Below are 12,790 nucleotides of genomic sequence, written 5' to 3'. Positions count from 1 at the left end.
GTTAGCTTGCAGTACTGATGCAACACCATTATCAAAATCTTTCATACAATTTATTTGAAAAGACGTGAATTTGTTCCCAAGAACAGTTTTAAAAAAGCTGTTCAGAACCCAGTTGTGTTTAAATTCATATAAGAGTTTAAGTTTGCAGATATGTCAGTGGTTGAGCCATGCATGGTACTTTGCCTGCTTTGCCTGCTGTGGGTTCTCACAGTAGTTTCTACTCCATTTGACTTGTTCTTTTTGCAGAGAAGACAGCCCCGGCTTGTATCTACCACTAGGAGCCTCATGCAGATGCAGCGTTACCTGCCTTTCTCATATCACACGAAGTGCAGCCTGTGTCCCAGGCAGCTGACAGCTGCTGTTAGGACTCCTGCTCTCTCAGGGCTGCAGGTCTTTCACTGATGCTTTTGGCAGATGAGTCTGGAGTATCTGGAAGATGAAGGGAGTGGGGATGGGCACATCTTTCATTAGTTAGTAATCTAACTTGTATTTCTGAAAACCAGAAATGAAAAAGTGTCCAGAAAAATGTAAGCACACTTTAGGCTCCATTTTAGGGGAAACATGAACATTGTTTTTTTCTTTTTTTGGCCGCTTCAGGGCATATGGAGTTCCCTGGCCATAGGCTGCAGTTGTGGACCTATGAGGCAGCTGCCACAAAGCTGGATCCTTTAACCCACTGTGCCAGGCTGGGGATCCAAGATCCAACCTGTGTCCCACTGCTATAGAGATGCCGCCGATCCTGTTGCACCACAGCTGAATTCCAAGAACATACCTTAGATGGGACTTAAATGAATAAAAAATTCTCTAAGGCTTATACTTTTAAGTCCTTAGTCCATAAAACTTCATAAAAAATTCAGTTTTGGCCTGGGCTCACTGAGAGGTCAAGAGGCTGCTCCCAACTTCATCAGCTTTCATTCATTTCCAGTTTCCAGACATACAAGTTAGATTATTGGCTACTTGACTGATGAAAGAGGAAGACGTGCCCCGGCCCCTCCCTTCCTATTCCCTGCATTCCAGATGGATCTCCAGAAGCATCAGGAAAGGGCCAGAGGTTAGAGATAGAGCTTGATGAGTTCGTCGCTGACTGCCGAGGGCGTCAACACCCCCAGGTCCGTGAACAGCAGTGTGATCAACGAAGGGGCGGTGTAGTCAACCCATGGGTGCTCCTCTTTGAGGTCCTGTCCAGCCTGCACAGACTTCAGAGTATCTGCCTTGTACTGAAGAAACAGGAAGCACACGTTAGTCTGCCCCACACGTTCAGGGCTCTGAAGTGGTGAGGCTGTGGCCTGAAAGTACTCTGGAAAGTGGGGGAAGCCAGCTGTGGGGCACACTGGTGAGGAGGGCTGAATGTGGCCTGGGTGAGCCAGAGAACTGAAGAGAAACTTAACTCTTGTGTCCCCTTGGTGTGCTCGATTAACTCTTCCAGACAGCCACAGAGAGGATATACAGAGAGCTTAGTGCCAGGCACTATGCTAAGGTCTTCCTGTGGCTTGTCTCAGAGTTGTCATAACCCTGATAATATTAAAACCCCATTGTACAGACAACTGAAGTTTACAGAACTTAAAATGAAAGGACTTGCCAAGGTCAGTGGTAGGTTAGTAAGTAGTGGAGATGGCAGGTGACCCCAGACATTTGACCCCAAAACTTTGACTATCACCCGCCTCTTTGGCCCATATGCAGTGCTTAAGTGAATGAGAGAAAGACAAATTCTGGGGCCAAATTAGACTGATCAGCAACCACCAATTGATTTTTGTATCCCGAGTATTAGAGAAAATAGCAATGGGAAGTGAATAACTTATTGGAACATTCCTAGCACTGTGTTTTTTGAAAGGTTTCAGTTTCAAATACCCCTTCAAATACGTAAAACTCTTGCCTTAAACTTATCTGGGACGTCTTGCTGATTTAGTGGGAAGAGCCGTACAAACTTGAAACTCTCTGCAACAACATAAAAAGGCTTGTTCTGTGCTTTGGCGCATACGGCCATCTGGTTGGTTCCAATCTGGGAAGTCAAAGAGAAATGGAGAAGGATGAGGAGTTAAAGCACATCACAGGTGGAAGCAACAGAAGTATATGAGTTAACATACCATATGTACTTCAGATTTGGAATTAAAGAGAACCTTTTAAAAAAGAAAATAGTAGACTTTTTTCCAAAGATATACAAATGGCCACTAAACACATGAAAAGATGCTCAAGATTCTTAAGTCATCAGAGAAACACAAGTCAAAACCCCAATGAGATACTCCTTCACAGGTACTAGGATGGCAAGAATTAGAAAAAAGGTGTTGGAGTTCCTGCCATGGCACAGTGGCACAGTGGCTTAAGAAACTGACTTTATGGCTCAGGTTGCTGCGGAGGTATGGGTTGGATCCCTGGCCTAGCACAGGGATCTGGTGTTGCTGCAGCTGTAGCATAGATTGCAGCTGTGGCTCAGATTCAATCTCTGGCCTGGGAACTTCCATATGCTATGAGTGCAGCCATAAAATTAAAAAAAAATAAACAACAAAAACAAGTGTTGGCAAAGACAGAAATTGGAATCCATCCTTATACATTGCTGGTGGGAATGTAAAATGGTACAGCTGCTGTGGCAAACAGTTTGGCAGTTCCTCAAAGCTAAAAAATACCATATGACCCAGCAAATTCACTCTTAGGTACAGACCTGAAAGAACTGAAAATAGGAACTCAGATAACTATACACCATATTCATAGCAGCATTAGTCACAAGAGTCAAAAGGCAGAAACAGCTCAAATATCCATCAACAGATGAATGGATAAACAAAGGTGGTGTATGCACACAATGGTCCTTATTCAGCCATAAAAAAGTAGTGAAGTACTGACACATGCTTCAATGTAGATGAGCTTTGAAAACATGCTAAATAAAATTATCCAAATTCAAAAGGACAGGTACTGTATGATTCCATTTACGTAAAGAATCCGGAGACAGAAAGTTAAGATTAGTGAATGAGGGAGTAAAGAAAATTTTGCTTAATGTTGACAGAGTTTGCTGAGGGTGATGGAAAAGTTTTGAAGGCAGACAATGGTGATAGTCAAACAATAATGTGAGTGTAATTAATGTCACTGAACTATACACTTAAAAATGAAAATGGGAGTTCCCATCATAGCTCAGTGGTAACGAACCTGACTAGTATCTATGAGGATATGGATTTGATCCCTGGCCTCGCTCAGTGGGTTAAGGATCCAGTGTTGCTGTGAGCTGTGGTGTAGGCTGGCAGCTGTAGCTCCGATTCGAACCCTAGCCTGGGAACTTCCATATGCCAAAGGTGCAGCCCTAAAAAGACCAAAAAAAAAAGAAAAAAGAAAGAAAAAAAGATGAAGATGGCAAATTTTATATGTATTTTACCACACACACACACACAATCATGAAAGTTTTCCATGTTAAGCAATAGAGAAATTTTAACCCATTATATTGTGTCAAATATGCTCATTTAAAAAGAAAATTCTGGGAGTTCCCTTTGTGGCGCAGTGGTTAACGAATCCGACTAGGAACCATGAGGTTGCGGGTTCGGTCCCTGCCCTTGCTCAGTGGGTTAACGATCCGGCGTTGCCGTGAGCTGTGGTGTAGGTTGCAGACGCGGCTCGGATCCTGCGTTGCTGTGGCTCTGGCGTAGGCCGGTGGCTACAGCTCCGATTAGACCCCTAGCCTGGGAACCTCCATATGCCGCGGGAGCGGCCCAAGAAATAGCAACAACAACAACAATAACAACAACAAAAGACAAAAAAAATAAAATAAAATAAAAAATAAAAAGACAATTCTTGGGAGTTCCCATTGTGGCTCAGCAGAAACAAATCCGACAAGGAACCATGAGGTTTCGGGTTCAATCCCTGGCCTCTCTCAGTGGCTTAAGGATCTGACATTGCTGTGAGCTGTGGTGTAGGTTGCAGACACGGCTCAGATCTGGCATTGCTATGGCTCTGGTGTAGGCTGGCAGCTACAGCTCCGATTCGACCCCTAGCCTGGGAACCTCCATATACCATGGGTGTGGCCCTAAAAGGACAAAAGACAAAAAAAAAAACCAACAAAGAAAATTCTCCTCTTGTGTGGCACAGTGGGTTAAGGATCCGGCATGATTACTGAAGTGGCTTGGGTCACTGCTATGCTGTGGGTTTGATCCCTGGACTGCGAACTTCCACATGCCACAGGAGTGCCCAAAAAACCAAAATGAATAACCCAAAAATGCCAATTCCAGCTAAAGCATGTTTGGAGAAAATATAAACTACATTCTCCTAATTTACACAGCACAGATCAATCGCCAAAGCAGAAAGAAATCTCACCGGAATTTGACCAACCACCACAATGGCTCATAGGAACTAGGAAAGTGCTGGCTACAATGGTGGAGCCTGGAGCCCTGGAGTTAGAGGAACAAAGCGTAATACACGATGCGGGTTGCGTATCCGAGGTCAGCCATGGAACCACGCCCTGAGCAAGGACCTGTGTGGGCTACTGGTGCTCCTACCTTGTTAATAATTCCTCCGTTTTCAACAACTCCTTCAGCGCCGACTATGACAAGATCCACTTTCTCCATGATGTAGCTAAGGAAATTAAAAATAATTTTTTAATGCTTTCTTTTCTTTCCTCCTCTTAGTAGTCTAATCACCTGCAAAGACTAATACTCCATTTCACCAGAGTAAGCTCCTCTCATAACTAACTAGCTTCCACAGGGCAGTGAACACAGGAGATAACACCTGGCCAGTTACCAGTTCTCCTACAGGGGCACTGAGACCCATTTTTTGTTTGTTTCATTTTTTTAAGGCTGCACCTGCAGCATATGTAAGTTCCTAGGCTAGGGCTTGAATTGGAGCTGCAGCTGTCAGCCTACACCACAGCCACAGCCACAGCCACAGCCACATGGGATCCAAGCCACGTTTGCGAACTACACCACAGCTCACAGCAATGCTGGATCCTTAACCTACTGATCGAGGCCCGGGATTGAACCCACATCCTCATGCACGCTAGTTGGATTCGTTTCCATTGCACCACAATGGGAACTCCCAAGACCCATTCTGATCATGACACAATAAGGTGTAAAACTCACGCTGCCACCCAGTACACGCACACATACATGAAGCAAGGATTTCGTGATTTATCCTTACTACACCTATGGCACACTCTGTTTTCTGTCCTAGCTCAATACAAACAAAACAAAAACATAGGGAGTTCCCGTCGTGGCTCAGTGGTTAATGAATCTGACTGGGAACCATGAGGTTGCGGGTTTGATCCCTGGCCTTGCTCAGTGGGTTGAGGATCTGGCGTTGCCATGAGCTGTGGTGTAGGTTGCAGACGCGGCTCGGATCCTGAGTTGCTGTGGCTGTGGTGTAGGCCAGCAGCTGCAGCTCCAATTCAACCCCTAGCCTGGGAACCTCCATATGCCGCGGGTGCGGCCCTAGAAAACGCCCCCCCCCCCAAAAAAAAACCAAAAATATAAAAACCAGATGTGATCTAAAGTTGGAAAAAGGTGTTACATAGTCCAAGAATCTTATAGGCAGGGTGAAGGCCAATGTACTTTTTATTTTTTAAAATGAGCAATTAGTAGAATTCTTTAGAATGCTTACTCTTAAACCGTTCCTAATTTCCTTAGTCATCTCCTTATGTGTTTTCTTTTCAAAGGATTATAAATCCTGTTTTCTCCTGTGAGGACCACTGCTAATCCATAGAGCACATCATCCCTGCTTCAGGAGTGAAGTAGCACAGATGAGACAAAGAATACCTGAGGGCCGCAGAGGACAGCCCATGCCTTCAGATGAAAGGCCCGACCTCTGCACCTTGCCCTTAAAATGCACCCTGATATTACGCAAACCACTCCCACTCTCCCTGGCATCCTCCAGCCCTGTCTTTGTGTACACTGTCAAGACCTTGTAATAAGCGTGCTGGTTTAACAGATATCAATTAAGAAGCAGGATGCTGCCTGGTCCAGTTTTATGAATGAGACTCAAACTTTCCATCTGGAAAGCCTGCTCCAAACCAACCCTGGGAGCGGGTGAGGGAGAATAATTGTGGAGGGCTGGGGGGAGCCGGGCGCTTACCCAACAGCAGCATCCAGGACCACAGTGACGGGGACATTGAGATGGCAGAGGGCTTTGGCCATTTTCTTACTGCAAATGAAAATTTGAGAACATTAGAAAAAGTCCAAGAAAGTCTCATAGGGGTATATGGTGAGTCAGTTAATCTGGACAACAATAAGTCACATTAGCTTGAAACTCAGTTAATATTCATGGATTAAGGGACAGATCTGAAGACTTTGGACTAAGGAAGCAAGAATTTGCATTTTTCACAGTTTTCAAGAAAACTACTCTTAGCGACTTGGGGTAAGATATGCAAATTCAGGAAAAAAAAGTTTTTCTTTTATTATGTTTTGGATAGATCAGAGATGTGAATTACCTATTCCCTGATAAAAATCTTTCAACGTACACAATCTTTTTTTTTTTTCTTACTAGGGCTGCACACACAGCATATGTAAGTCCCCAGGCTTGGGGGTCAAATCAGAGCTGCAGCTGCTGGCCTACACCATAGCTCATGGCAATGCCAGATCTTTAACCCACTGAGAGGGCCACGGATGGAAACTGAGTCCTCATGGATACTAATTGGGTTCATCACTGCTGAACCACAACGGGAACTCCCCTTAACTGACATAATCTCTTGCTGTTTTCTCTAATTCAAGTACTAAACAAGACCCCTAGATCCTGTACTGTGACCTACTTCAAATTCACCAGTGGTTTTTCTTCCAGGGCCAGAATCGGGCACTGTCAAAGGCAATGCTAACTGATAGGCAAATTTCGGGCATGTTCTGGTCCCTCTTAAAGTAGATTCTAATCCTCAGTTTGCTCTTTAAAAGGACTGCTAGGCATAAAACCAAATGGAACGATACTTGCCCTGACAAGTCAGGCTGTGACTCTGTAATGTATACACTGAAACGCTTCTTGGCTGCCACGGCTGCTTCCAAGACTCTCAGGACCACTCTGGAGTAGGCGTGAGTTAGTATTCTCTGCGGACAGAGGAAGCTCAGTCAGAAGAATGGCCCATTCCAGAGGTCACCCCTATTCTTTGCCATGAATACATGTTCCTAAAGCTGCTCTGCATGCTTTCTCATAAACAACTGTAATCAGAAAGCAGATCCTTGATGGTACACACTGAGTTTTAAACCCATGTACAAATTGAAAAAGCTTTCTGCCAAAGGAGTATATAACAGGTCTCCTCTTCGCATGACAAGTGCAGAAGTGGCATCTCCCTGTGGGGTTATTCCCAGATACATAAGCCTTAGTATCCGAAGGCTGTTAGGTTCCTTTGGGTTGGTTTCCCTGATTCTAAGACATGGTTTGCATGCTTGGGCTTACAGGCACCTGGCAGGTAGCATAAAGAGATGCAGTGGGCTGGTGGGGCCAACAGCAAAGTGGGAAGAAAAGGCTGAGTTCCAGCTCTTTTTACATGGGTCCCTCTGATTTTTCTAGAGGAGCTGAAAATCCAATATTTCAATGCTGACTAATTTTTAAAAATTCATAAACACTGGGGTAAACACAACTCATCTGTGGACTGCATACAATTTGCAGATACTTACTCAGAGGTAATTTCTCTGTCTTGTGTAATGCAAGCTCCCTAGCTCCTTTTTGGGCCTGGCCTGAGAGCTTGTTAGAAATGTAGATTCTCAGGCCCCCACCCCAGGACGAATGAACCAGAATCAGCATTTAAAAAAATCCCCAGGCAGTTCATTCTGTATGTTCAAATTTGAGCAGCTCTGCTCTAAATTTAGCTGAAATGGTATTGCTGCAGGTGGTTAATACACATTAAACTACACTAGGGCAAGCAAACCTGCAGGAGAAGAGTCTGCCGGAAGGAGAAGGCCCTAGCAAGAGGCAGTCCAATTGCACCTCTGCTAGGCCCCAAATGGCTTTGTTTGCAGCTGGCTTTTGTAGAGTCACTTACATCTATTATGTCATTTATTTAATAAAATTCTTCAAAGACTGGGAAGGGGGTAATAAAACAGAGGACATGATCTCAGAGCCCAGATGCAAGTAAATACTTTCCTAGTTGGTGGAGGCTTAGCTGGCAAAAAAGAGGTGTGCTGCACGTTTTATGACCCCTTTGCTGGGAGACTGACTTAACTTGCCACTCCTGTCTTTCCTCACTTAGCTTATAAACACTTGGCAGCTTTGAGGCTCTGTAATAGCATCTACAGTAAAGACGAAAACCTCAGTCCAGGGATGACCTTCCAGCAGGGAGACATTCAGTATTAACCAGTGACAAGAACTGCTCTGTGTTGATTTAATTCAGATTAATTTAGAATATTTCCAGTAATAAAAAAAAAATACTTCTTTAGTAAGACATCTTTCAATCAAAATTAAATCATTAAATCAAAAAAATCTTCCATCCTGTCCCAGGGTTTTTCTCTGCCTGTTTAAAATGACAACCATCTATGGAGTTCCTGTTGTGGCTCAGTGGTTAATGAATCCGACTAGGAACCATGAGGTTGCGGGTTCAATCCCTGGCTTTGCTCAGTGGGTTAAGGATCTGGCATTGCCGTGTGCTGTGGTGTAGGTTGCAGACGCGGCTTGGATCCTGTGTTGCTGTGGCTGTGGCGTAGGCTGGCGGCTACATCTCCGATTAGACCCCTAGCCTGGGGAACCTCCATATGCTGCAGGAGCGGCCCTAGAAAAGGCAAAAAAAAACAACCATCTATTATAATAATATTTAGACAATGCTTACTATGTGCCAGCATACTGCGGAGTCCTTACACTACACCTACCATCTCATTAACCCTCATAACAACCGTATGAGATAGGTGCTATTTTCACCCTTATTTAACAGATGAGAAAACTGCAGCACAGGGAGGTTAAGTAACCTGTCCATGGATGCACAGCAAGTAAGTGGCAGAAGCAGGATTTTACCCTAGGAGTCTATACAGTTCTTGCTCCTGCTTCTCTATACATGATCAAGATCAACTCACCGCCCCATCTTTGATGAAAGTATGGCACATATCTGCAATTTTCTTTCTCGACAGTGATATTCTCCTGAGAAAAATCTCTCCCCGCTCAATCATGATCTTTTTACATTTGGAGTAATCCTAGGAAGGAAAGAGCAAAATGAGGTGATGACGGAGATCCAGGCAAAGCTGAGAATATTTGTGGCCAAAGAGAGAAGTAGAGAGGTGGCTGAGGGAGGGCAGGGGCTTACAGAGTATTCCAGGGAGGTAAGGCTGATGAAGCGCAGGAAGAGCTCCCCGCCTGAGGACACGGCCACAGAAGAGTCCACGCCACACAGGGTCTCTATGGCACTGGTGAGATTCGCTCTCAGGCCCTGGATTGTCTCCCCTGGAATGATCGCGTGAGGAATGTGAGGTTCATTTTAATATCACAGCCCCTTGATGAGTCTGCAATTCATTTACTCATCCAACCAGTGCCTATTGGGTGCAGGCTGTATGCTGGGCATTATTTGCAATGCCAGAGATACATCAGCGAACTTGACAGACAGGGGTCCTGCTCTGAGGGAACTCCTCTCCCCCCCATTTTAACGGCTACACCAGAAGCATATAGAAGCTCCTGGGCCAGGGATTGAATTCAAGCTGCAGCTATGACCTACGCTGCAGCTATGGCAATACCAGATGCTTTAACCCACTGCATTGGGCCAAGGATGGAACCTACACCTCCACAGTGACCCCAGTGGTTGCAGCTGGGTTCTTAACCCATTGTGCCAGAGGGAACTTAGGAATTCCCTTTCTAGTGGGAGAGGTGGAAAGTAAATAAGCATACAGTGAAAGGAACAAGTTAATTACGATTGAAAGGAGCAGAAATGATGGGAAAAAAAAGGCAGAATCATGAAAAAAGTGGAGCTACTTTAGACAGAGTAAACAGGGATGACCTCTTGGAGTGGGCCATTTAAACAGAGACCTGAATAAGAAAGGGTCCAGCCACATAGAGATCCAGTGGGTAAAGTCTCAGATGCAAACTATAACAAATTGAAGGCCCAGAGATGGGAACAAACGTAGTATGAGAAACAAAGAGGCCAGAGGGAAGCATAATTCAGTAAGGGACAGTATGGAAGGAAATTAAATAGCAGCATCAGGAGAGGCCTGCGAGGTGGTGCAGGTAAGGCTTAGGTGTTTAGATGTCATAGATACTGGATGTTGTCTTAGAGATATGCATCTCTAGGCCAGCCCTTAATTTTTTTTATTTGTTTTTGGGTTTCTCTGGCTGCTGCTCTCGGCATGTGGAAGTTCCTGGGCCAGGGATCACATCTGTGCCCCAGCAGTGACCCCAGCCACTTTGGTGACAATACCAGATCCTTAATCTGCTAGGCTACCACAGCACTCCTGGGCCAGCCCTTTACATTAAAGAAGGCTCTACTATTATTATTATTTTGCTTATACCCAGATACTCACATTTAGGATGCCTGAATTAGTAGTAATCACAATGATGACATGAAAACCAGAATTTATACTGGAACATTCTCTATAGCAACTGCACAGAATGTGTCACAAGACAGAAGCTCAATAAACATTAGTAAAGTTGAACTACTGCTATAATTTAAGCTTCATAGTAACTTGGTATAAAATGGTCATTCTTGATTCAGAACAAATTTCATTTGTGAAATGCCCCCCATTTGATGATAGTTGGAGAGCTCTCTTCATGTTATGAGGACTGAAATGAAGGGAGAAGCTGAGCATATGGCACCTTATGCAGGCATCTTATATACATCTCTCGATTTACACTTCTTTTTTTTTACCTTTTTTTTGTCTTTTTTTTGTTGTTGTTGTTGTTATTTCTTGGGCCGCACCCGCGGCATATGGAGGTTCCCAGGCTAGGGGTCCAATCAGAGCTGTAGCCGCTGGCCTACGCCAGAGCCACAGCAACGCGGGATCCGAGCCGCGTCTGCAACCTACACCACAGCTCACGGCAACGCCGGATCCTTAACCCACTGAGCAAGGGCAGGGACCGAACCCGCAACCTCATGGTTCCTAGTCGGATTCGTCAACCACTGCGCCACAACGGGAACTCCTCGCTTTACACTTCTAATGGTGATGAGCAGACTTTCCTCACACCCAGAGTGATCGAGGATGACACTCTTTACCTTTATCTCTCTTCAAGTACTCCAGCAAAGTCCGGATGGCAGCTACTGCTGAGGCCATATCAGGATCTTCTTTCATTTGAGACTTAAAGTATTCAATTAACTCTGCGAAGGGAGAAAACAGTGGTTTATCAAGGTAATTTATTGGGATGGACGACCAGAGTTTATCAATGACTGTTGAGCTTAAAAAACAAGCTAATTTAAAAATTATTTTCTGGAGTTCCTGTTGTGGCCCAAGGGGTTAAGGACCTGACGTTGTCTCTGTGAAAATGTGGGTTTGATCCCAGGCCTCCCTCAGTGGGTTACAGACCTGGTGTTGCTGCAAGCTTTGGCTGTAAAAAGAAAAAAAATATAAATGTATATATTTTCTTTGCAGGGTGTTTGGCTTCAGGGGCACATCAATTTTGATAGGACTAGAGATGACATCACTTTACTATTGGCAAGCTTTCTCAGTCATTTTGAAAAAGCTATCCATGTACAATGGCATAAAATTTAAGCTCCACCAAATGATAGTGAAAGGTCATTCTCCCCCTCAATCTTTCTTTTTTTTGGATGTGCCAGCAGCATGTGGAAATTCCTAGTCCAGGGATCCAACCCCGGCCACAGCAGTGACCAGAGCTGCTGTAGCAACACCAGTTCCTTAACCCACTGCACCACAAGGGAATTCCCTTTTTCTACTTTTTTTTTTTTTTGTCTTTTCTAGGGCCGCACCTTCTGCATATGGAGGTTCCCAGGCTATGGGTCTAATCCGAGCTGTAGCTGCCGGCCTATGTCACAGCCACAGCAACGAGGGATTGGAGCCTCCTCTGCGACCTACACCACAGCTCACCGGCAACGCAGGATGCTTAACCCACTAAGCGAGGCCAGGGATCGAACCCGCAACCTCATGGTTCCCAGTTGGATTCGTTAACCACTGAGCCACGACGGGAACTCCTCTCCCTTATTCTTGATCCCAAGTGCAAAAAGAATCCCAGAACCAATCACCTTACCGATTTCTTCTGCACCCCTCCAGATAGTGTATGCCAAGTAAAGCCTATTCGCTTACATACATATGTACGTGTATGTGTATGCAGAGGTCCACCTTTCTCTAATTTTTTCACATGAAAGGTATTATATATTAGTTATTTTTCTTCACTTAATAAAACACTTTCATAACCACACTAGATGAACACAAAAACGCCTTTTGATTCTAGTACCAGATCCAACAGGGCAGGGAGTCTTACTCATATTTCACATATGAGGAAATCAAGACTTCGAAGACCTGCACACTTCGTCCAAAGTCTCACTTTTTCGGAAGAGGGCACTGGAAGCCTGGGAGGGGGGGTGTCCAGGGATGCTCCCAGGACCTATTCCCTGGATACAGGAGCAGCGAGAGGGTTTTAGTTGTGACCAGAAGAACTACATCCAGCCAAAGAGCCAGAGCTCGAAAAGTGACTACTCTCGGAGCTCAGTCTGGGTGTGCGAGGTGAAGGGATCCCTGCGCGTCTCCGCTTTGGCCCAGCAGGCCCGTCGCGTTCCGATTTACCCTTGTCATCCATGGTGCCCTCCGGACCGCGGAGCGCAAAGGACCGAGAACCACACGCGATGTCTTGCTGTGTCGTGCGACCGCGCGGACTCCAAGTCACAGAAACTGACAGCGCGCGGTGCAGCGCCGCACTCCACTTCCGGCGCCGTGAGGGCGGGGCCGTGGATAAGGGCTTGCTGCCTGAGCCAAGACTC

At 45.2% G+C, this 12,790-nt stretch overlaps 1 protein-coding gene across 1 annotated transcript; it reads right to left on the bottom strand.

Annotated features, from left to right (window-relative positions):
• Positions 1–31: 31 nt before the first annotated feature.
• On the bottom strand, positions 32–12,760 carry EIF2B1 (eukaryotic translation initiation factor 2B subunit alpha). The gene is made up of 9 exons (XM_047760118.1): positions 12,597–12,760; positions 11,075–11,176; positions 9,182–9,318; positions 8,955–9,071; positions 6,886–6,998; positions 6,040–6,108; positions 4,473–4,548; positions 1,874–1,999; positions 32–1,217 (listed from the first exon to the last, which is right to left on the bottom strand). Exons 1-9 carry the CDS (start codon positions 12,607–12,609, stop codon positions 1,053–1,055), a joined length of 918 nt encoding a protein of 305 aa, XP_047616074.1. The 5' UTR covers positions 12,610–12,760; the 3' UTR covers positions 32–1,052.
• Positions 12,761–12,790: the final 30 nt, after the last annotated feature.

This window comes from Phacochoerus africanus, chromosome 15 (assembly GCF_016906955.1).
Source record: "Phacochoerus africanus isolate WHEZ1 chromosome 15, ROS_Pafr_v1, whole genome shotgun sequence".
NCBI classification, from domain to species: domain Eukaryota; kingdom Metazoa; phylum Chordata; class Mammalia; order Artiodactyla; family Suidae; genus Phacochoerus; species Phacochoerus africanus.
The sequence above is the reverse complement of the archived record's forward strand: the minus strand, read 5'-3'. Positions and strand labels throughout refer to the sequence as shown.

Bases quoted from the DNA above. Each gene is read 5' to 3' on its own strand.
- EIF2B1 (XM_047760118.1), bottom strand. The intron at 9,319-11,074 runs GTAAAGAGTGTC...CGATCATTCCAG, and splicing joins GTACTTGAAGAGAGATAAAG to GGGAGACAATCCAGGGCCTG. The intron at 6,999-8,954 runs GTGAGTTGATCT...CTCTGTCCGCAG, and splicing joins CTTTCATCAAAGATGGGGCG to AGAATACTAACTCACGCCTA.